This window comes from Plectropomus leopardus, chromosome 15 (assembly GCF_008729295.1).
Source record: "Plectropomus leopardus isolate mb chromosome 15, YSFRI_Pleo_2.0, whole genome shotgun sequence".
In the NCBI taxonomy this organism is placed as follows: domain Eukaryota; kingdom Metazoa; phylum Chordata; class Actinopteri; order Perciformes; family Serranidae; genus Plectropomus; species Plectropomus leopardus.
This window is the reverse complement of record NC_056477.1, coordinates 22,801,236-22,826,809: the sequence shown is the minus strand read 5'-3', so window position 1 is coordinate 22,826,809 and position 25,574 is coordinate 22,801,236. Positions and strand designations below refer to the sequence as shown.

Here is a 25,574-nt window from a genome sequence, read left to right as displayed (position 1 = left end):
GTTACATGTTTATATAATTACAACTTCACTCTCCCCCTCCATGTCTTACAAAATGTACTACCTTGTGGGCAGCTGAGATTGCAAGATCAAGCAAAAATCCAGCCCTAAATTGCTGCATAGCCTTCCCCTGAATAGGTCCTGTAGTGGAAGCTGTACTGGCAAATCTCTACCATCATATCACCCAAACCATATTTTCAAAATTACTAAGTTCCCACTTATAAAAACATTGCTCTTTAGTGCAAATAGTGGTCCAAATCTCCTACACACAGGGTACATTTAAGTTGGTGTTACCTTAAACATCAACAATAATTATAATGGAAAAAACAGGTGAATATAATGCAAATGCTGAATAACACATAATGTAGTTTAAATGCATACGTGGTTTCTAAGTCAAGTGACACATACTGTATGAGTGTACTAGGTGGTGATTAAGTTGTTGGCTGCCACCTTGACATTTAATTCTCTTCAAATGATGCATGATTTGTTTCATTTGTTTATCATCAAAGTGTTAAACAAATGGCAGATATTTCATTTCAGAACATGACTCTGGAGTTCCACCCTCACATTTGGTCACATGCTCCATAAACAGTTGCTGCAGCAGGGGTGGGCAGGCCCTTTCAGGCTGTCAACTGAGGAGCTTTTAGTGTGGGAGGGTGTGTTGTTCCACCTGGCACTGCTGCTATGTGCCAGACAGGTGGTGAAGAGGAGCGAGGGAGAGGGTGGAAAAAAGAGGGAGGGTGGCAGAGAGGGATGGTTGTAGAAGGAGGAGAAAGAAAAGGGGGGGGGGGGCAGAGCTGTCCTTCAACAGTCAGTCATATTAACACACAGGACCTATTAGTGGGCATCATGTCTGTCCGTTCAGCTGTGTCAGAGCACAGACGACCAACACACTGCAACAACTAGTTTGTTTTTTGCTTAGAAAATATAACACTGATTAGCTCTGGGTCTGTTCGGCTTCACAGTCGCAACAGAGACTCCTCTCATGATAACAACAACATATACAGTAGAAAAGATTGAAAAACATCTATTTTTTTATCCAGTGGATTTCTGTTGATTTGAATATCATTATTGATTTTTTTCTTGTATTTATTTCTATCATCATTTAATTGTATCAGAGGCTTTGGCAATATTGTTTTAAAAACATTCATACCAATAAAGCAATTTGAAGTGAATTGAAAATTGATTGTAGGCTACCAAAGCAGCCTGCGGCCATATATTTGACGTCACCCCTGGCGACACCCCTGCACCAAAGTGTCATCCAGCCATTTCAAATAGTTCATGTCATGGGCAGTCCAAATCAAATTAAGTTATTGTGATATTCAAATATTCTTCATGTCTTTCGGGCATTCATGACCTTTTGGCATCCCCAGTCTCCACTTATTTCCCAGCATGTCTACCATGAAAAGGAAGTGCAATAAATAATTACTGGGGAAAGCCAATTTGGAGACACTTTAGGGATCACCAAATCAGAGCCTGGTGCCCCTAAGTCCTGTCTGAGTTGGTGTGGAAGAGATCCCGTGTGTTTGAGAGTGTGTCTGTGAAGTCCTCCTTAATGAAGGGTCATGTCTAGTTCAGGACCGCTCTGTCACAAAGCTCCAGCTCCACAAAGTACATCTCAATTATAATTTCAGCACAAGCCACCGATCCTTCATTGAATATTCATGACTAATTATGGGCCGTGTTCGTCATCCCTCATTGCCAGGTCTATTGTGTCCCTCTCACCTAATTATTCCTGTCCCCGAGTGACAATCAAAGGCAGGGCCAGTCGCCAATAGACGTGGCTTTCCTGGATACTGAAGGCTTTGTAAAAGGCCGCTGAGTGCTGATGACTGGATATGGAGGGCTGTTGTGTGAGGTAAACAGCACGAAGAGAGAGACACGACCACCCCGAGACGGCAGAGGTCACGGCACGGTGCCATTCAAATTCTAATCAGCTAATAAGCTAGACAACAAAGTGACATTAACAAAACATGAAGCCTGCAGAAGCGTCAGTTCAAAAGGATGAAGTTAAGATGAACAAACCATAAAGAAAATAGATGAAAATAAATAAATTAAGAACTGTGACAGAGCTCTGGATGTTGTGGAAAGACACCATATGTTTTGCTCTCCTACATACCAGGCATGAAAGTGAAGCCACCGGGCAGCTGCATGACCCCCGCTGAGGCACCAGTGGTCTTGAGGACAGTACCATTGGCGCTGACGTTGCTGCTGGCTGAGATGGGTGCCAGGTAGTTGGTTATGGGAAACGAAGGTCCGCTGCTCACCTGCATGGTGGTGGAGGTGGTGGGTACTGTGCACTGGGTGCTGCTGGTGCTGCCTGGTAGACTGGCTACCGTGAACGTTGGCTTCAGTGTATCCTGTGGGATAAGCAAACGCTGTGAGTAGGTAAACGGGAAGATCATTTAATGAAATCTTGTTTGTACTGGGTCAAGGAAGAAGACTGAGTTGAGGGGTATGCAAGTGATTTATTATTAGCTGTCCAAAACTAACTCACAAGAGATAGTTTTAAAAAGGATTAGTGAAAATCAGCCACCGAGATATATAGACTTTTAGTCCCTTACATAAGTCAAGCTCAAGCAGCAACCTCTGGGGCTGAAAAATGAAGCCAATGTGAAAGTGCCAAAAACTGCAGTTCTTTTAACAGCCACTTGAGGCTAGCTCCAAAACAGAGTCAATCCTCATAGACCCCAGTGGTAAAACATTCGACTTTACAGCTGAAATAAATATGTTTACAGCCTGGTAGAAAAAAACAGTTTTGGTCTCAAAAGCTCATTTCAACATTCATGACAGTGGGTGAATTTTATTATAACTCCAAGGCCTAACAGATCAATTATCTATCCTGTGACTCAAACTGCTGAAGGGGGTTAAAAAAACTCTAGACCTGAAAAAACACTGAATTTGGAGAGGGGACATTTAATGATAAAAAAAGGACACACAGAGAGTTAAAAAAATGGGAAGTTTGCAGAGCCCCATTACCCAACCTCAGTGTTTAGTTGTACTTAAAGATCTTATAAAGGAGTCAGATACCCAGTTTAGAATTATCACAGTTAACCATAGCTGTAAACGCACCAAGCCAACCAAGATAGTAGTTCAATGTTAGGTTTGCTCCACTGTCTTGTCCAAATATGTTCACTTCTGGCTTCAAAAATCAAGATGGCGACAGTCGAAATGTCAAACTTAAGGCTTCAAAATGAAGCCTTAAGATGTCACCCAAACCAATGGGTGACATCTTGGTGGCTAAGTCTGTTATTTTATACAGTCCATGGTCAAGCTCAAAAACCGAGCTCCAACAATACACATACTGCAACTCAATAGTGTCCTTTGTTAGGCCTTCCCTGACTGGTAAATGCCAGCATCTTTCACTAAGATAAGATAGCTTTATCCCAAGATAAATTGTTGTGCAGCAGGTGCAGTACATAGTGGGAGGAAGTCCAAATTGAGGAAATGTAAACAATAAAGGTTATTAATAAGGTGCTAAGACTGAAAGCACATGGTGCCAAAAATGTAAACAGTCAAACAACAATACTAACAACAACACTAACAACAATACTAAGTCCGAGATAACCCAGATGACATCATCAACTGCTAGTATGTCAAACTTATGCTCTAAAACCTGCGCTGCTATGATGTAACCCATTTGGCTACAAAAGCAACATCAGAGGAGTTTTGCACAAGACCACCTAAAACAACATCATTAATTGGGCCTTTCCTCTTTAAGCAGGACGAGACGGCTTTAATACTTGCAATGTTTTCAGGGATCAATGGATGGGTGACAGAAACCAGAGTGGGTTTTAATAGATGAAGGGCAAATTACCTAAACAAGGTAGAGAAATGGGCTGGGACCCCCCTAATTGCATCCATATGTAGTGCTAAGCAGTGCAGAGATTGTTTCTCTGAGCAATTCCACTCTCAAGTCTAAATAGGGCAAAAGGTTGCATTATGTTGGGGAAAACTAGATTTAACGCCGGTTGTATGAAGATCTATACAATCAATGTTCTTGAGATATCGTGTAAAATCACAGTGACCTTGATCTTTGACCACCAAAATTCAATCAGTTCATCAATGAGTCAAAGTGGATGAAAACGGGACAAATGGACTGACGAACAACCCAAAAACATAATGCCTTCAGCCAGGGCTATCGCCAGCACAGAGGCATACAAATCTCGTCTAGGAATTTCAGTGTGGGATGGCGACTCAAAAATAACTGAAAAACATAATAAAGCCTGTTAAAATGCTACGTTATAGTATATAATGTCAAAGAACGGAAAAGATATATCAATCATACCAAGTGTGAGGGAACACTACTGCATGTCCTCTTTAAATACTGGTTCACACACCAGCATACTCACTGCATCATGCATCATTATCTATACCTGCTTAAGATCAAGATCCAACCACTGCTCAATCCAACTCTATTGAAGAATAACAAAAACATCATTTCTGCACTCATATTTCCTTGAGTTGCTGTGACAACTAACTGAGCATGTTACATGACACCTCAGTGGAAATTAGGCAGATGAGATGCTCACATAAATTTAGGATCAATGGAGGTGAGACGTAGCACCGCAGCATACGCTAATGTGAGCAATGAACAGCAGAGCAGGATGTGTTGGTGAGTGGGCTGCATGATAAGAGCAGGGTGGGCGTCAGGCCGGGACTATAAAGCATATCCAAACCCACCATGCCTGGCTCTATGCACTTATACAAACACTTTATCACTTGATACTAATGATCTGTAATAGCAGCATGGGAACAAGCCTACACATTAGAAGGCATAGACAAGTTTCCATGTTCCTGTGGGTTTAATGTTCTTTGAGAGTTTGATTAAACATAGATACAGAGATGTTGCTAAGATAAATCAATAGAGACAGAATATTACCTATTGGTTTATGTTAATTAGGGGTGATCACGAGTCAAACACAGATATATAACATTGTGAGTACAGAGGACATCATAACAGACTGACTCATTTCAAAGGCTCATCCACATGTGGCCAAAAAATGCAGCTTTCTTTTGCTGTAGTCCTCACTGTCCCATAATCGATTGTGAACTCCTTAATCCCAGACTTTGTTGTGTCACCCCCCCTTCCCTGTCTGCTCTATACTTGCGACATCATCAGATTTTCACTATGCGATTAACAGGGCCAAAGGAGTTCACAATAATGATATTACTGCAATATCAAAAGCTATGTTGAAAAATAATAGTTATGATGCGACCATGCGATTAACTTTGTTATGGTGTTTTTTGTTTTGGCAAATAAATTACATTCAAAATACAAGTGTAGGGAGGTTGAGAGAGAGTCTGTAACCATATCTGTACAAAAGCATACTAAAATAGCAATTACACTTGGATGGATAGTGAGAAGGCAACCAGATAGCACTGGGGGATGTACAAAGTGAGAACATGAAGAAATGGAAATTATTTAAGAGGCCCTGGATCATATATACAATATCATATGTGTATTATTAACATGTTATAAGTATTTAATTTTTAAATATCACAATTATTGCCAATGCCACAATAACACTGCAACACCTCCAATTGAATTTAAGCATCACAACATGTATCATGTACCATGGCCTTTGGAAAACCAGTCCCCAGACGTATTTACACTTTAGCTTCCTTAAGAGAAGCTTTAAACCATTAGTTTTTGACAGTGAGGCTGGAGCATATTATTTGTGCAGAAAAAACAGCCCCAGCCTGGACTTCAGGTCTTCTTAAGGACATATATTTGCAGGCCTTGTCCTTTGGAGGATTCAGCCTCGGAATTGGGCCAAAGCTACTGTGTCATAGATGCAAAGCACTTGAGACAGAGCAGCAGTGTAACAGATGATGAGGAGAGTGAATAGGGCTTATTATATGGAAACAACAGCCAGGCTCACAATGAGCAGGCAAGTAAATGAAGTGCATTGCATCCTATAAGGCTGAAATTCTGAAAATGCACATTCATTATCAATAACACAGAGGTAGTGTAGACGTAGGCTGGGCGAGCCTCTCTTAGCAAAGCCGTATTGGATTTTATATGTGACTGATTACATGGGTGAGAGGTGGATGATCCAGCATGGACTCCTGATAAGGCCTTACAGCCACACACTACCATGCAAACATGTCAATGCAGTTACTGTAAGCATTGGCTCCAAGTCTGTTCACAGCTTAATATTTAAAGGTAGCTAATATGACTCACTGCAATGACTAAAAACGTTTTTTTTAAATTGATGAGGTAAAAACTCAGAAGACTGACAAATTTTCAAGAGATTCGCTGTTAACTTAAAAGTTTTCTGGCCCTAATGATGTGCAAATGGCTAAGCAGGTGTCGTATTATAAAAGCTGCTCTTAATCAACGAGAGTATACAAAACTAAAACTACGCAGTGCTGAGCAGTTAGTAGTCTTGTCTGCAACTCAGATACAGGACCTGCTGAGGGGCTCTGACAGTCCAAGGTCCTTTACCTCTTTAGTTAAACAGCAGCTGGAAAGTCAAAGGGGGAGGGCCACACAGGACTCACAGTTGTTCTGGCCTTTCAAACAAGAAGGAAAACTGAATAAAATCACCCAACAACGACCTGTCATCCAATCACGAACAACCATCAGGCTTGTCAGTCATCACAGAGTGATTGCTGACAGTCAGAGCATGACGCAGCTGTCACCACATCTTCATTCTCCCAGGGTGACTTTCCAATTTTGATTAAAGTAACAGTTGTTTCATCATGTTCACTAAAGCCAAGACAAATGAGAACAACTTACACTACATCAGTGTAGGGGTTTCAGATATTACTGTGTGCATGAAAACAGGTAAAAAATCTTAAAGATAGTAAGAAAGAAGAGATCAGCGGTCACAAAGCAGAAGAAAAATCGTACCAGCGATGGGGATTAAGTATGTCAAGCTAACAGTGTCTGGTATCACGACAATGGTGTCATAGCTTTTTAGCCACAGTAGTAGCAGAGTGTGTGTGTATGTGTTTGACAGGCGGATCAGAGTCAGACTTGTGTGAGCTTCAGGGACAGGGGACAGGGTAGGGGCGAGAGTACAAACAGCTGAGGGTACAGACAGCTGGCTGGAAACCTGAGCACCTCAGAGGGGGAATTAACCCTTTTCAGTCCAGCTGAGGCAGCAGGAGGCCACGTGAAAAAACAGTCGCCATCTAGGCTTTTAGCACCATTGTAACTGCAAAATAACGACTGAATTCCTTTAAACCGACTGAGATGACTGATATGCTTCAGCTTGTACCATTGTTCAAAAAAAGACAGCAGGGCTCACTAAAAGCACAAGGTCATACTGTTACAGCGCTCAATGGAGAAATAAATGGCTGCGCTTGCTTATTTCAACTCAGATCCAAGAACCGCTTGATACTCCAGGTTTTAACCTATGTGGTAACCAAAAGGTTTAATCAAACTGTCACTATCTCTATGACCTACATAGCAAGCTTCCACTGACCTACTGCTTTGTTTGACCATCTCCATGTGTCTCCTGTTCAACTGGCCGGTCTATAAACAGCGCTGGCTTTTAGTTCAGAGTCAAGGCAGTGCATAGTAAACATAGGCCACTGTGGTGTAATGCATTCCTTCAAAGAAGAAGTGTAGCCAAACCCTTAGCACTGCCATTTCCTCCCGAAGTCCATCTCCTGCTTCTTTTATTACAATCTTATACACTGATCCATCATATCATCTCCGCCACCTAAAATGAACCCCTCCACTGGAATATTTGACTGCACTGGAAGTCTGAGTAGTATATATAATACTAAACACTAGAGCTGAAACAAATTGTTGATTAATCGGTTGTTCTTAATTTGTGTTTTAATCACAGTTAATCACTGTTTTAATCAAAAAGGTAATTTTAAAGCAAAAGTGCCAACCTTTACCCAGCTCTGGCTTTGCGCTCTGGGAGTGCTTTTTTTTTTCTTTGTCTCATGCTCTTTGAAAATACTTATCTACACTTTAATTTTTGGTCACACAACACAAGCAATTCGAAGAGACCTCCTCAGGTTCTGGGAAATTGTGATGGGTATTTGTCATTTTTGTCTGGCATTTTAACAATTAGCCCATTAATTGAGAAAATAATTTGTCAATTAAAGGTCGAGTGTGTCAGATTTGGTGGTATCTAGCACGTAAAGTTGCAAATTGCAACAGACAGAAACTTCACCAGTGTACAAAGCATGTAGGAGAGCTGCATGACACGAAAATGTGAATAGCCCTATCTAGAACCCATGTTTGGTTTGTCCAGTCTGGGCTACTGTAGAAAAAAAAACATGGCAGACTCCATGGAAGAGGACCCGTTCTGTTTGTAGATATAAATGGCTCATTCTAAACTAAATGGGCTACACTAAAACACAATGATTCTTATTTTAAGGTGATTATACACTAAAAAAAACCCAAATTATTACAATTATATTGTATTTCTGCCAATATATCCCTCTAAATCCAACACGCTGTAGCTGCAGCCCTACAATATTATTCTACCTGTGTCTAGATGAGTTGGATACTCTTGGATACAGACGAAATACAAAAAATATCTTGATGTTTTTTCAGAGATCTTACCACTTGTTTGCAAATCAACCTCACTACTGCTCTCCTTGCTGTGAGAAAAAAAGAAACAGGCCACTTTGTATAATGAGCTACCAGAAGGTAACAAATGAAGTCACAATTTATAGTCCTGTGGATGCAGAGCTGAGTCGTCTGGAATAAGCAATGAATCCTCTTGACTGCAAAGCCACTAACGTAAACCCTCATAACATGCTAACTAATCCATTTTACAAGAGAGAGATATCTTAAGTGTTATACATCCTGCCCCTCTGATGATCATATGAGAAATCCTACTATAAAAAGATTAGGAGATAGAATTCATGTGCAAACCATGAGCAGCTATCTTATTTACACAATCAAGAAGTGTTGGGTTTTTTCATTTGGTTTGGTAGAGGTGCTACGAAAACACAAGCAGAATAACATTTTCTTGGAGCTCTTGAAAAGATCTCTTAATATGCTGGTTTCCAAATTTTGTGCGTTTGTAAGGGTTCTATATATGGTAAGAGAATAAAATCCTCTACAGATCATCAAACGAGAGACACATTTTTAAGTAACAGGAAATGAGCAAGTAATTAAAAAGAGCAGGACACAAATGATTCCCTATTCATTAGGGATTAATCATTCCAAATTGAAGGTGACAACTGGCAGGCTTGTCCAGTGTTGGTTGGAGAGCCCATTGTGCAGTTTACTGGTGGCTGGCCCTCGTCTAATCTCCCATTTGCTGGCTCCCATCTCCCAGTCTGTCACCCTGCCAGCAACATGGAATTTGCAGCTCCATTTGGGACTGCTAAAAAAGGCAAGGCAGCCCAAGTGGAGGAGGTGCAGCCAATGGCGGCTGACCTGTCCAGTTGCTTGCTGTAAAATAAGGGGGTGGAAGGGGGGAGGGGGAGGTGGGGGGTGACATAACGCTGCTTTCCTCCCCTCTAACAGCCGACATGCTGCTCTCACTGCCGACACCGTCAGAATCCCTCTGACACCACCAACACCTCTCTCTGCAAACAGTGCGTTTAGGGGCAGCCTTGTGATAAGAGCGCATATCTGAGTAAATTAACTTTCCATTATCTCACTGATTCTCTCTTGTAAGCTATGCCAAGCCACTGCTCTGCCCTCACAACAGCAGTAAGACTGAAGAAAATGATAAATACTTCATTTTTTCAAGTACAGTTCTCCCTTAAAAACACCGTGCATTCATGATCAGATCACTTTAATTTCTCTAGGGAGACCTATTCAAATCCGTGCACATTTGTATGCATGCAATATGTTGAATAAAAAGGCTGTCAGACAGATCTGTCGCAGGATGTCCAAAGAGGCACGGCGCAGGGAAAACAAACACGTCAGCTGTTGGTCTGAACAGTGGCCTCAGTTTGGACATTTTGCTTGCAACATTACAGCAAAGACAGTGTGATCTGTGCTAATGAGCGGCGCAACAAATATACTTCACTGGGATTATAACAGCAATAGCGCTGACAGCCAGAGCAGCAGGGAGGAAAGAGAGGGATGGAGAAAGGGGAGAGAAAGTGAGCAAGGGGAAAACCAGAGGAGACTGCGATACTGAGAATTCTATCCTAAGCTAGATCCTCTAAGCAATCACAAGTTGTGGGATTTGCCATCCCCTTCCAAAAATAACCCAAAAAGCATAAAAACATCTGTACTGTCTAATATCAAGAGGCAGTCACAGAAGCCACAACAATCTAAAGATCTGCTGTAAGACGCCACAATAATTACAAATGCACCCTTATTGTAAAGTACCTCAACTTTACTCACTCACCTCTATGTCAGACATTACATTTCCCAGCATGCCTTGCTATAGCTCTTAAAGGACAGACTTGAATGTGTTTCCTATAGCAGTTGGTTTTACGTACTTAATGTGGGCTGCAAGAGCAATAACAGTAGAGAAGCCAAGGCGTTTTAGTCACGCACGTTAATTTTGATGTTCTATTACCTTAACACTATTACACTGGTTCTTCCCTGTGTGACTTTTGAAAGTATATGCCAAATGATGTTTCCAGAAAGTAGCCCATGCTCCTCATTCTGACATCTCTCAATGCTAGATTACATTTGCAAGCTCAGTTTTCACTAGCAGATTTAGGTCTACTGACCCAAGAATCAGTTCAGCCTAGCTCAATACGCGTTAGACCAATCAGCAGATGATTAGATAATAATAATAATTTGGCTCACAGCCTTTTCAAAGTGTTACACTTACACAATTGCACATAACTATCAACTGTGAAAACAAGAAGTTACAGATTGATACAAAGCACGAGTCTGTAACTGCATGGCCAATTACACACTATAAAATAATACTGGGCTCACAAAATGATTTATGTGTCAGTTTTTTAGCCTGTGTACAAAGAATCCAAAAACTAAGAAAAATTTTGATGAACTAAAATAAAGGGGGCTGCATTTAACAACAGCAAAACTATATCAAAACATTTGTTTACAAACTGTCACACAACTTGAAAGGTATAATCCAAGCGTTTTTTTATCCATTTATATGCTTAAACCTTACTATTTAAAACACGTGTGCATACGAGACCAACACGGATTTGAACTCTGCTTGTGCATTCCAATCCTCTTCCGTGCATGCTGTTTTTGCATTAGTGTTTTAGATTGATTGAACTGATATACAAATAGTCCTTTTGTGGGTAAAATATTCCTTTAAAATGTCTTCCTCCAAAACTACGTTTGGAGTATAGCTCAGATTTGATAACATTTCCAGAGCAGCTGTCTTGATTTTCCAAATTCAGAAAGAAACTGCTACTGCTCACTTCTGTATTTAGCCACATCATCCATGATGATACATTTTAAGCACTGTGAGATGGCTTTGTTGAGCTTTTATTTCGGCAGACTAGCACCAAAAGCTGATTCAGTCATAATGGGCCATGGGCTGAATTTTCAGTGCCACAGCAATCCCTGAAACACAATATTGCTTTATTTACTATATGCTAGGTGTTGGGAGAGAGAATTGGAAAGATGGATCTAACAATAACATTTTAACTACTGAAAAAAATGTATCAAACTCCATTTATCTGCAGTGTTTGGGCCTGTTATCCATAATATGAAAAAGATATACAACTAAATTACATACTAGATGCAGAAATGGCTGCCAATTGCTGAAGATTTTTAAATGATTGAATTTCTCAGGATTTTTCTTATAATCCTAATCCAGCCAGAGTAATATAGAAAAAAAACTGTTTTCAACAGTCAAATAATTTTATGAGCACTAAATTACGTCTACTTCACTTATCTCCTAAGCCTCTTTCTTTTGCTTCTCCAAAATGTCCTCAACACCCCCCATCAGCCATTGCAAACTCTGATGTGTTTAGACTAGCTTGGACTGTATGTATGACATACTCCTCTCTTGATGAATAGCGTCCAGACGCTGCAGAGGTGCACACAGCGACTAGCATCAGACCTACTGCACAGAAATGATCCCTCAAAATTGAGGCCTCAGTATCTACCATGTCCGACACTGATCCTGACATGCATCACATAATGACAATTTCTGGTGTTTCCCTCTGTGAGCAGCGTTCACAGGACCCATGCTGGTCTCCCACACTCATAATCGCAGCCGGAGGGGCAGAGGTTACGGTGTCACTGCTAGCCACCTAAATAGACGTCATAAAAAGGGACGTAAAGTATCGCTCAAATTTTTCCATTCCACCCGCTCATATCTACATCCTTACCTCCCCTCCATATCACTAAATGAGTGGGGGGGTGGGGGGATCACAGGACTCCAAAGACAGCTGCAGCTTATAAGGAATGTGAGGGGCCTCAGCCAAGAGAGCAGGCAGGGAAACCATACCATATATGGCAACAGAGGCAGAATCTAATTTTTATCAATGAGCAGAGCGGGCATGAGAGTGGCTTAACATGCAAAGGTTGATCTCCCATCCTTGACGGTGTATGGTACGTGTTAGTTAGCGCGTTGTAAAAACAGCACGCAGCCAAACAGGCCCGCAAGTGTCTGTCTTCAAAGGGGCGTACTTAAGCCGTGTAAACTGTGGAGGGGATCTCGGCCTCCAGCACGTGAGTGCACGAAGGTGTGGATAGTGAAGCGCGTCTGCTGATGAATTTATCGCTTCGCTTCTACATCTCAAAGAGCTGAGGTTTAAGAATACTTGCGGGAATGTGGTGGGAAAGACGGACGCAAACTGCAGCTTTTCACCAGGATGAGAAGGGGTCACACAGCCAACTAACTAATGCCATTTATGTTTTTAAATATCACTTCCGAAATTCAACTTATTTCTGTGATGACAATCTTTAGGTTAGCAAATTTAAAAAATGCATCATGTTCAAATATTTTCAGAAATGTATGTTCTATTGAACAATCTCAGCACTTTATCCATGAGTGCAAGACAGCTCCATCCCAAAATCAAAGATAAACACCATGTAGCGAGCTGCATGTTTCTCATCCTAACACAACCCAGACCTGCTGTGATTTATCTGAGTGTTACGAGGCTTTCCCGGATGAGAGGTCAGAAAGCACAAGTGTAGACAGCTCCCTTTAGTGACTGGGATAATACTTGAAATCCTATCTGGCTCTCACTTCACTTTAGAGCGCTTTGAAGGACTACCGAAAGTTTTTGGTTTAATTAAAAAATTGATTTGACGCTCAGGACAAAATCACAAGCCCAAAACAGAGGCCTCGCATAAAACAGGCAAAAGTTCAAATCTGTGTTTACAATAAGACAAAGATTATTTTCCGCAGCTGCTTGTGGGTTTGATTTATTTGCTCGGCTTGTGTGCTTGTCTCGCCTTTTCTGGAGAGATTTCTCACTATATCCATTTGTGACTTTATGGTGCTTTATCAGTTTGTGGGGGTTTTTTGCACCGCAATTCATGTTTCTGTTATGAAGCAGACAGTGAGTCATAAGGACTTAAACTGAAGTACCAATGTTGCAGAAAGCTGGGGAAATGGGCTGTTGGGACAGGTACAGAAATAAGTGCATTCAATTTTGGGGATGCTCACTACGATCTTCCCAAAAGACATGGGAGTGTGTTCTTTATTTGTGTCCCGCCTGCATGGAGGACCAGTCTACAACAGCAGACCTTTCCACCTTGATTCTAACCTTTGTGTCACCCATGCTCTCCGACTCAGACACCTGGTAGGTGAGGTCCGTCTCCTCAAAGCCTGTGGCACTCATGCGCTGGTCTGTGGAAGGGTCAGAGCGCGGTGGCGAGTCCGGCGAGTTGAGGCATGTTTGGATCAGGGCTTTGCCGGTTTCGCTTGTGATCATGGGTTGGAGTTTGCGGGTTGCAAAAGTGTAGACGTGGCCTGTTTCACTAGCCACAAGCAGCAGAACCTGGGTTCCCGTCAGGGTGGAGAGTTCATAGGCCTGGAAGAGAGAAAGAGGGAAATTCAAGTATATGTCAGAGGACATAGGCCACGAGTCAGGATGGAATTCAATCGCCATAAAGATATGGTTCACCAAATTGAGGTTCGGATTACCTTCATCTCATAGGTTGAACCTCCAGGAGAAAAAAAGCAGAGAAAACACTAGAAACTAAAAATACGCCTGTAGTGAACCCTGACGTATAGCACAAATGAAGCTAAAATAACATGAGATAAGGCTCCCAGAATAGAGAGTGTGATATAGCTGACAGACTGACTGCAGCAGGGGACTGGCTTGCATAGGCTGGGAGAGTTGTAGTAAGCCAGTCTTGACGGAGGACACAAGGAATCATTATTAACACCCCAAGGTAGCTGACTGTGAAACGTGAGGCCACCATCACAGTCTGCTGCCTTGTCATTCATTATACAGCGTGCACACACACACACACACACATATTGTGTAAAGGTGAAGCACAATGAGATTGAACTCCATCACACAAACACACCACGATGCTGCTGCACTCAGGGTGAACTCCTGAGAAAGCCTTTTTATCTAAATGAGTCATATGTTCTGTGGAGGATGCCTCTGGTGCGGTGAAGGCACAGCGCCATTACCATTACCTTGGTGAACACAGTACAGTCGGAGGTGGCTGATAGATGTGCCATTGTATGCAGGAGCACAAGAGGAGGAGACGAATCACATTCAAATTAAAAAGGTTTTATTGAGCGGTTATAAAACCGTGCATTCATGCTGCTCCATCGTGCTCGAACACTGTGCTCATTATGGGCCCCATCAGTCCAATCCTCTATATGTGGGCACATGCTGAAGCTTATTTGTATGATTGTCTTTTGTGTGCAATAATATGATGACAGAGCAAAGAAAGGCTAATGATGACCAGCTACTGTTATAGTGGCTCAATGCCACACAGCGCTTGTTTCACTTGAGCAATATAAACCTTTATTATATTGAGTTTTCTTTATGTGTTTAAAAGGTTTCTCTGGTTTTAAAAGGGATCTCTGGTTGGACAATTTACCTCAATCCCACGCTAATACAGTATTATAGCAGGTAATGAACTACACAGCTCCCTTGATTGGCTCTGCAGCATCTACAGAGGGGTGTCTAACAACAGAGCCTGATATTTGGCCAAAATCCAGACAGCAAAGGACTAATTTGTCACCTTAAGTGTGCAAGGTGGCCACACAAACTATACCCACACAATGCTTTAATAAGTTTCCTTGCTTCACTGATTTTCTCATAAATATTCATGGCTGCAGAGTGCGGGAGGGGGTTCAACCCTGGCTGTAATTGCTTCCTCTGATACACAACACTTCCTGGTCAAACATATAAATCAAATAAAAATAAAATGAAAACAGTGGAAGACATACTCATGGATGCAAACATGTCTGTGCAACTGCAATTCAAAGTGACAAAAAACAGTGGCGTATTTTTCAGGTGTTATGTTGGCAGTTGGAACACGAGTCCTTAAGGTAGTTTTGTGACCACACAGCTGCCAGTTTAAAACCGTGGTTTTGCAAATAAGTGTACAGTCAATCATCTTGTGTTGTTCCAGCTTCTTGTATGTGAGTGCTTTTCTCTGTTTTGTAAAATAAATAACTTTGGATTGTAAGTGGTTGTTCATAAAGTTGTCCCAATATTGCAAATTCCTCCAAAACTTTGCTGCTCAAAAGCAATACTCTACACAGCAAACTGCACTGTATAGCCACTGGCTACAGCTCCGAAAGTGCAAACAAGAATTGAATAGTGTAACAGTAGCTGCTAGCAAAACGTCAGCAATTTGGCAATATTTAACACTGGAAAGTCCCACCAATGAAAAGGAAATGTGTACAGCATACAAAGCATTAGTTTTGAGGGGTGGCGCTTGTCTTGCTAATTTCAACTCTGCCATCAGGCTTCACAAATGGTTTTACCATGAGCCATACCACACAATGATAGCAATCCTTTCACGTCTATACAGGCTTAGCAGTATACAGCTGTTTTGTTTTTTGTCACCTTTAGCTCTGGGAAATTATGAAGGACTGCAGCTAATAATGTTGCAATGGATTAATCCTTCATTTATTCAGTTTATCATTAGGGTTAAAACTTTTTTTTTAATGTGTCCATTGAAAGTTCCTGGAGACACAAAACTGTGTCTTTGTCAAACCAACAGTTTGAAATCCCCCAAAATACTACATTCAAAGTGATATAAAACTAAAAAGCAGCAAATCATTACATTAAAGAGCTAGAACCAGTGAATAGGGATGGGGATTGTTAATTTTTATTGATATTGATACCATTATCGAGTCCTTATTGATACCACTATCAATACTCAATTATTTGGTAGAAAAACAAGGAAAAATAGGCTTTTAACAGGACTGGTTTTACTGTCACTTTCAGTCATGTTTTTAGTCATTAGGAAATAAATTATTGTATTTTAATTTAAAGATTCACATTAAAGAATATTGGCATCAGTAGTTTTAATGATGTTTCATAAGATGATTACAGCTCATAATAGGAAATTAAACAGGTTGTAATTCAATCTTTACTATCCATTTTATCTAGTTGGAAAAACAAATTTCTCACCCAAACAACAAGTTTCTCGCTCCAAAGTACATTTTATTTTTCTGGATGTTACATTTGAACACATCACGATGACGTTTTATTTACCTTTGCCTAATGGTTATTTTGCTGCGCTGACCTCAAACACATCACAGTGAAACCTTATGAAACCTTGTTTATTTAGCTAACTAGCTCTTAGCAATTTTAACTCAGATTTCAACATTGGATTACTATTTTTAACTTGACAGTACTTGCTCCAAAGTTTGGGTGTGCTTAGCACTGCTGCTTTGAGTGGATGATGGTGCAGACTGTGCCAGCTGTGCAGCAACAGCCGATGGAGTTGAAGGATTTTCTTTTTTGTTTTTCACCCTAAAGACAGACGGAGGTACTGCATTTAGGTTTAATCTGACATACAATCAATGTATGCAGGCCAGTGATTGGATTTAAATCACGTGGCTGGACTCAAGATGTAATGTTACTTTATAAGACCCACGGGACTCGATAACAGCATCAGTAAGTTTAAACGTTATTGATTTTCGGGTTTTGAAAACAGAACCTGGTTCTCAATAGAACCAGGTTTCAATCCTGATTCCCTAACAGTGAATGTTTGACCAAAAATTAATTATCAACTGTTTTGCTGTTTTGTTTTTGTTGTTGTTGCATGTATTACTAATTGACTTATTGTTTTAGCATTAGGTATAAAGAGAACCCCAGGGATGATGTTTTTCTGTAAGCCCACATGAAGTTGGCGATGCCCTGGTTCCCTCATCAAAAAGCCTATGGGATTTTTCAATTAAATTTTGGATAACTGCAGAGAATAGGTTCTGTGGCAAACAAACATTTGTTTCACTTACACATTTTGTTCAGCAAGATAATCTTCACAAACAAACATCAATTTTATCCATTTTGAAACCTAAATGCAATCACCAGAAGTATATAGCTAACTTTAGGTTATCAACAAACCACACTACGCTCTCATGATTTAATAGCGCCGCCACAACAAGGCCGTAAAGATGTGTTTGGTGCAGCTCAGCGTAATGATGTTCAGTACTCTCCTTTAGTCACTGCCTTTTTTAAGACACACAAAAACTTCAAGGTCCATGAGTAAAAACAAATGTTAAAATCCATTGACTTCGAGCAAAGGGAACCAGAGGTGCTGAAATGCTAACATATTTCTGTGGTTTAAGGACTCATTTCTGGGATACTCTATAAGAGGCCCAGTTGTAACTAATGACATTAAAAAAGACCGTTTCACTTTGGTGAGCCCGTTTCAGAGGCCTGGAACTGTGCATGTTGGCTTACTTGCCTTCTGTATTGATGCACCTGAATGGAATTCAGCCACAATTCATGTTAGTAGTCATGTCTTTGTGATTGACAAGTCAAAAATGTTTGCCATGAAAATGACTAATTGAGCATAGTTACAAAAAGAGCAAACATGACCATTACTGGACAAGTAATGGAACCAAAAAGGAACCACATTAAATTGAGTAATCCTGCACCTCAAAATGACGTAACAATCTGTGTTGTGCAATTATATGCACGTAATCCAAAGTATATCCGAGAAGAACAAATGGGCATTTGCTTCACTCTCCACATGCATCAAAAAATTAAACTGAGCTCATCCTTGAAACCAGTTTGAGACCAGTCTACTATGAGTCTTCCCACTCCACCCACCACTCAGTTTCTGTGATGGTTGACATAGTGTAGGCAACATTTCCAAAAATCTTTATCTGCACACTGTGTCAAATAGTGTTCATGTTGCCAAGAGCCTACATAAAGACACCTCAGTTTCCACGACAACAGTCTGGGATACATAAAAAAAGAGAAATACAGCAGAGTACACAGTACCAGCGCTTCAAAGTAACACGAAAACAAATGACAACTCTTTGCACCACAATAAAGCTTGGTGTTTGTGTAAAGTCTTGATAAAAAATGGCCACATCTGAAGCAAAACAACTGCTGAGCTCATCCCCAATTAATCAACTTTGATGCCAACTTCATTATAGCAATAATTATGTGCTTGAGTTGCACTACTACTGCACTAAACTCAGTAGATGGTAAAGGAGGCAATTATGGAGCAAGTTCTTTAATGTCAACTGTTTGTGTGTCAGATCTAACAAACAAAACTGAATGTAAGATAAGTCATCACTGGATGAGGCTGGATGCTAGTGTCAAAAGTGTACAGTGCCATAATGCATGCACAGACAGTCCCCAGCTCCTCTCTTCTGTTTGAGTGCTCTTTGAATGTCCTCTGATCCTGTCTCCCTGGGGTTTAGTCAGCTGTTGGCACCTACAGGCCCGCTGCTGCTCACCACCGCATGGCAGCCGCCTGCAAGCAAAGCCCTGCTTCACAGTGACACAGGGAACAGCCTGTCCACTGAGGACTACTGATGGAGAACTACTTCCAACAGTTCTGGGCCTGCCCGTCTGTATGTGAGTGCATGAATGACTGTGTCAGTTTATCTGGAGATCTGAGTGCGTGTCGGGCCCTATGTGTGTGTGTGATGGTTGGGATGGGCATGCATGGTCATAAATAGAATTGTCATTTGCTCAAGTCTATTTAAAGCAAATTGCCTGTCATGAATGTTCAGACTCTCTCGCATCAAGCGAGTCAGTCTGTGCCACAATGGTTTTTGTCTTTTATAAAGAATGAAATTAGAGGTCTCCAAACATACTGTACAATACTGTGCAAAAGTCTTAGGCCACCACAGATTTGTTGTGTAAACAAAGTTGTAATGGTGATTTGTGTATTTCTCAATCTCATTATTAAGAGTCAAACATAGAATACAGAGAATGTGTACAGTGCACTAAAAGACACAAAAAAAGTCTGAAGAAAATGTTTTTTTCAGACTGAAGTCAATATTTAGTGTGGCACATGGAATCATACAGTCATAAGAAAAGGTAGCTCAAACAATCGCACGTCTTGAATGCAACCTGGTGTAAATAAACCTGCAGATTAGTATAGTAAATCTCCTATTGTCTGCCAAAGACAGTTCAGGACATGCTTAGTGGTTAGGGAAGTTACACTTAATACTCGCAACGTTAGTTTTTATTCCGAAATATTTGCGTTCTTAATACTGTATACATATTTCTGGTATGCTCTGGTAGATTTTTAGTAAAATGACTACTGAGAAATAAATATTTATGATCATCATAACTTGCTAAAATAAAGTTTAAGATGGCCTAAGACTTTGGCACAGTAAGGTAGGAACCACTGTTTACCAACTGATGTTATGATTGTACAGTTTTTATTAAAGTGCAACGTCAATTTCATTCATCAATGAATGCATTCACATCACAATATATTACAGGCCTACTGCGGTAGCTACAGGCCAAACAACACTCAAGTGACACTCAAATGTTAGCTGGATGAGATCCAAAGGCAGTCGTCTGACTCACCTTTTTCATAATACCAGTCTTCCTCTTGCTGAAAGTGGTGTAACGTCTCAACTTGTTGTCAATAAATTCCATCTTTATCTTTACGCGCCCACGTGTTTTCTTCCCCGGCTTTGCCCCGGCGACCCCTCCGGGCACCATGCCGTAAGCTCCGGGAGGCATGCCCACCTCCTGCCCCGTCACCACAGCCTCCATCTCCCCTCTCTCCCGCTTCACCCCTCTCCTGCTGTCCCCGAGTGAACCCACTGGGTCATCATCATCTCCGGAGTCCGAGTCATTATCCGAGCCGCTGCACAGAGGAGCTCCCTCTCTGTCCGGGTCGAACCTGGCTCCGTGAGGCAACACAACTCCCGGGTTCAACCCCACCATGTTGCCCTGTACGGCGGTTTGTAGCGGGGTCACCCCAGTCCCGTTCCCCGGTCTGGCACCTCTCGGACCGCCTGGACCGTTAGCCCCCAGCATCCCGATGGCGTCTCTGTCCCCCTGTCGCCCGGCAGCACCGGTGCTCTCGCTGACCCCCGGTAAAGCTTGTCCTGCTCTGACCAAAACGGGACGGATCCCCACAACACCCGAGCCGTGTCCTGCAGTACCTCTGCCTGAAGCTGATCCGTTTCCAGATGGTGCCGATCCAACCCGGCTCGGTAACATTATATTTACTGAACCGAGTCTCTGAACACCAGCCGACAGAGCTGGAGCGCGTTGTCTCGTAAATGGCTGATCCAACGCATACACGCCTGTGTCACAAAATGTAAACAAACCAGATCGGTTGGTGGTTTGGAGACTCCAGGAAATTACCGAGACAAACTTTCGAAAGTGATGCTGCCCCCAAGACCCTTCAACCCCGGCTCAGTTTGGATCACCCTCCTCCTCTATTTCCAAAACTCTGAGCACTTTCTCAAAAAGGAAAACACGGAGAGCGCCATCGATGTCAATCCGCCATGTCAAGTAGTCCGCGTTGTGAAGCGAAAATAACGCTAATGTAGACCTCGATGCGTCCAAATGGTCAATTTTACCCCACCAATACAGTAATGTTTATCTCCTCGTGCTTTAGATAAATATATAAACATGTAGTTTTTGAACAGCGTTTACGACAGCGGAGTAATATCACAACCCAGGAACTACTTCCCTCCTTATAAAGAGATACAATGTTTCCTTATTTGGTGCTGTCTCTCCTTATTTGGTGAGTCACAGCGTCGCCTATCGATTGGCTGAAGATTATCTGAGTAGCGCTGTGATTGGTCAACAAGCCATACTCATTAGAATAAATACCAAAATGGTTGCGCTACCGACAACGTCACCGTGGACAGGCAGAGGCACCAAAATAACAAAGAATCCAACTTTTTATTCCCTACAGGTTGCGCTGTCACACTATAAAACATGTTTTCCCAGGGTTAAATGCCAAAATATCTCTTTGTTGATCTGTGTTGGCCAAAACGAAATAAAATGATTCTGTCAGAGGAGTTGTTTTGGAGTTCAGATGAGGGTACAGTGGTTTGGTGTATAAATGAGTATGGTTGAATTCAACCTAAGGTCTCAAACTATTGTAACAATCACCTATATACAGTACTCTGCAAAAGTCTTTGGTCACCAAAGGTGTTGTTTTAGCAAAGTTGTAATGAGGGCATACATTTATTTCTCAGTCTATTTTATTAAGATATAAAGAACACAGAGAACATGTACAGTGCATTAAAACACCCAAAAAGTCAGAACAAACTGGCTTCTTCAGACTGAAGTCAATATTTAGTGTAACTCATGGAATCGTACAACCATAACAAAAGGTTGCTCAGACAATCAATACTGAGCTTTGGACATGTTGAACGCAACTTGGTGTAAATACACCTGGTGATAAGTGAATCTTAAATTGACTGCCAATCAGAGGACATGCTAAGTGGAAAGGGAGGTTGCACTAAATACTAAATAATAGACTGCTGAGAAATAAATATGCATAAACAATGTAACCTTGCTAAAATAACAAAGTTTGAGGTGGCCCAATACTTTTGCACAGTAATGTAGGTTAATATTTTATATTTGTTTGTGTTCTGTAATCTTTACTCTAAATAGATGATGGAATTAACTTCTATCACACTTTTTTCCTGCCTTACAGGAACTCAAGAGGGACACACTATATAGAACAGTCTGACATATTACCTTGCAAGCAAGGTCTGCATCACACTTTGTCAAAAATTTCAACACCACTATTCACTTACAAATTAGTTAGAAATTACTTTTTAAAAAAAAAAAAAAAAAAAAAGCATCACAAACCTGTTGTGACCTTGCATAGATTTCACAACAGGCCTTTTCTTTCACAGAGCAAGAAAAGCACACGTGTTTCTTATAAAATTAATGATGTTTGTGCTCTAATAAAGTCTCCCAGATAGCCATAACAGTAAGCCGGCATGCACAATACAAGGACACTGGAACTGAAACACCTAAATTGAATTCAGCCACATTCATTTTACTATGCACACCTGTGTTTTAACTATTTTCAAATGCCCTCAGTGATAAAGTCCTATCACAGGAAACTCTTTCAAACCTCAGTGTAGGCCTTCCTGTGTGAGTGTTTGAAATTATGCAGTTAACCCCACCCACCTTTTTTAGACTTTTATTTAAATTTATGAGCTTCTTAAGGTGTAAATACACTTGGGGAAAAGTTGTCATGACAGCAGGAACCTCATTGAGACTCATTTTTATCAATAAGTAGCCTATGCAAAATTTAGCACTAAATGACAAGAATATGTCCAACAAACTGAATCTTTTAAAGAGGTTATATAACTGTAATCGCATAATAAATTGGCTTTGAGGATATGGGAAAGTCACAGTGAACTTTTGAAGTTGCCTTTGGGCATCAAATTTAAATTAAAAATAATGCCATATTTATCACATCTCAAAGAAGAACTTTGCTTATAATCTAAAACAACATGAACTTGTATGGGAATCCTCTTTTGCAGCTATAAAAGGCCATGTTAGCATATTCAACTCTAAACATAAATATATGGAAAAAAAAATATTTGGCAGGCTTTAATAGTACATACAGAAGATAAACACCTCCCTCTAGTGGACAAGTAGAGAACCGGTTGGGTTAGCAGTAAGAAAGACTGTGACAGTAGAAGCCTTTTTACGGGACGTTGTGTATTTTTTTTTTAATATTACAGCCAATAAAATATAAACTGCATATCGTTTTTATCTTTATTACTTCAGACCCCATTCATAAGACACTCCATATGTTCTCAGATTGATTTTGTACTTAGAGGCAGCTGTTATTTACACACAGTCTGCAAATCAACTTGCAAAGACTTGTTTTAGGTGGGTAATCTTGAGTAAACATTTCAACACCATTTTTTATTTTTTACTGAACATTAAATTTTATCATAATGCAGCTAGAAGCAGGAGCTGTCATGGGAACTTGTCAACTGACATACAAGTGACAACACTTTACATAAAAGAAGCAAACAATCCAGTTAATACATTTTGCCATTACTCACCAGGCTACCATAGAATTATATTTTACTTTATATTATGTTGTATGACTTTATATTAGCTGCAAACCTGTTTTTGCCTGGATTCCAGTTTGATTTATTCACTGGAACTGATGCGTTGGTTATTTTTGTAAACACATTTGCCATTGTAAGGGTAAATGCCAATTGCAGATTTACTTTAGCTTCGCCTTTCCCTTGCTATGTTTGCGGGAGTTTTCATGTTCAGAACACAGAAAACACTGAGAAAAAAAGGAACTTGCAAGCAACATTTGTCAGGGTCCAAGCTAATTGCAAGAATTTACCTTTTCTGATTGACAAGAAAAAAAACGCTTAATGCTCTTTGAAATGATTAATTGTTGTCATCAGTACATGCTGATGTTTTATTGGGGTATGCCTATATACTTTTATATACATGGCGTACTTCACATGACTACATTTGTATTGCATCTCTTTAATCTATACAGAAATCATGCTACTATGTAAAAAGTGTAAAAAGTTATTGCAGAATATGCAAAGATTTAAACAGCCTGTACAGTAGCACAAGCAGGATTTGAACTCATAGGTCCAGGTAACATCGGATAATTTGTACCTTTGCATTAAAAGACAACTGTCTCACCGGTCAACAAATCAGCTGATGATTGCTGCTTTAATGACCCCAATGTTCAGTAGTTAAAGTGTTACATTCGCATTTGTAATGTCTAAATGTTGCTTTTATTTATTGATTTCCTGTGAACACGGAAGTGCTTTTATTTTGAAGAGACAGTTGACAGGCAGGAAACAGATTGACATTGATTAAAAGGAAAACACAGCAGTAACTTCAAGACGGAGACAAAAACAGAGGAAATATGGAGACTAACAGAGAGATTAACAGAATTTAGCTCCAGTCGAGAGGGCAACAAGGTATAAACTGAATTTTGTATCTAACTATCTCATCATTTAGAAAGTGTGTGCGTGTGTGTGTGTGTGTTTTCTTTCCTTAAGGTGCTACCAGAGAGAGTTTAATTGTTTGGTTTTACCTTCTACTTGTTTAATTTGTCTTTATCTCTGACGTTTGTTCATGAAGTTCTTTAAGAGCAAATTAAACTGCTATAGACCATCAGTCCAGGCTTTTTTTTAAATTCTACTGGTGCTACAGTTGTTCACAGCAGCTTCTGACAGGATGGATCATGATTTGAGTGAAGTTATTTTTTACTTGGGTTGAATATATGGGATATTTTTAGATCTGTCTTCGGCAAATTTGTTTGGAAATTAATACAGTAGCACAGGATATGACGGATCAACTTTTAAACCGTTATAGAAACAACAGATCTATTCAGGTGCAGGTAGTTTTCTGATGACCTGTAACCTCCAACAGGTCTAAGGCCAAAAAACGTCATCAGAAGGAGAAGGCAGAGGAAAGGGGGTCACAAAACTTGAAATATTGATAACAGTTTCACTGTAAACATAGAAAGAAAACAACACAGTGATCTGCTGGCTTTTGGTATATAAGCAAATACTATGATTGTTAAATTGTTTAGAAAGTGGAAAATTTGGCAATTTGTGATTTGACCTTTGGGCCTCTGTTCATAAAGCAGGTGACTTTCCTACTGCACCACAATGAAGACAGCTTTCTATACACCCTCTGACAAACTGATGCAGTGCTTTCACATATGCAAAACTGGGATATTTCTAAACAGTCAAAGTTTTGGTGATAAAATTCTGAAAAAAATCTCATATTAATCTCATATTATTCTGCTGGTTTCGGGTGTTTTGTCAAATATTTGGGTGACACTTGGTTAAAAATTAGATGGAATAGAAAATGTTGCACATACAGTACACGTCACAAAAAGCTATTGAATATTACTGAGGGGTCACTGTTAGATTGGTCTGAACGCCATTTTAAAGATGATATGTAGTATTAAAAGAATGTCTGTGTCAATTTTGGTAGCACTTGAATGAAGACCTGTGGGGATTTAGGTGTTAACTGATTCTGCATATTCTTAAAAATACAGAGTGACAGACTTCTGAATTGACCATAGGTCACAGTTAGGCAAATTCTGTCACAATTCAGTGGATGTGTTGAAAAGATTTCAGCTCTGTAGGATGTCTTGACGATTTATTATGATTTTTTGAAGTTTGGAAAGTGAAATGTCTACAAATGGAGATTTATTGTCATAAGTTACACCCATTTTAGGCAATCATCCCCAAATGTTATGCACTGACTGAGTCATGACTCTGGATGATGCAGAGTGAGTTTCGTAGGAGTCCCTGGACATGATTATGAGACACAGTTTTTTTTTTGCATTTGTAGCG

General features: G+C 40.4%; 1 protein-coding gene across 1 annotated transcript; it reads right to left on the bottom strand.

The window, feature by feature from the left end:
* Window positions 1-2,108: 2,108 nt before the first annotated feature.
* srfb (serum response factor b) lies at window positions 2,109-20,676 on the bottom strand. Its single transcript, XM_042502617.1, has 3 exons — window positions 19,810-20,676; window positions 13,591-13,857; window positions 2,109-2,357 (listed from the first exon to the last, which is right to left on the bottom strand). Exons 1-3 carry the CDS (start codon window positions 20,452-20,454, stop codon window positions 2,109-2,111), a joined length of 1,161 nt encoding a protein of 386 aa, XP_042358551.1. The 5' UTR covers window positions 20,455-20,676.
* Between the last annotated feature and the right edge of the window lie 4,898 nt (window positions 20,677-25,574).

Coding starts and splice junctions, on each gene's coding strand:
- srfb (XM_042502617.1), bottom strand. CDS start 20,454: ATGTTACCGAGCCGGGTTGGATCGGCACCATCTGGAAACGGATCAGCT. Junction 13,858..19,809: donor AGACTGGTATTATGAAAAAG/GTGAGTCAGACG, acceptor TCTCTCTTCCAG/GCCTATGAACTCTCCACCCT. Junction 2,358..13,590: donor AGAGCATGGGTGACACAAAG/GTTAGAATCAAG, acceptor CTTATCCCACAG/GATACACTGAAGCCAACGTT.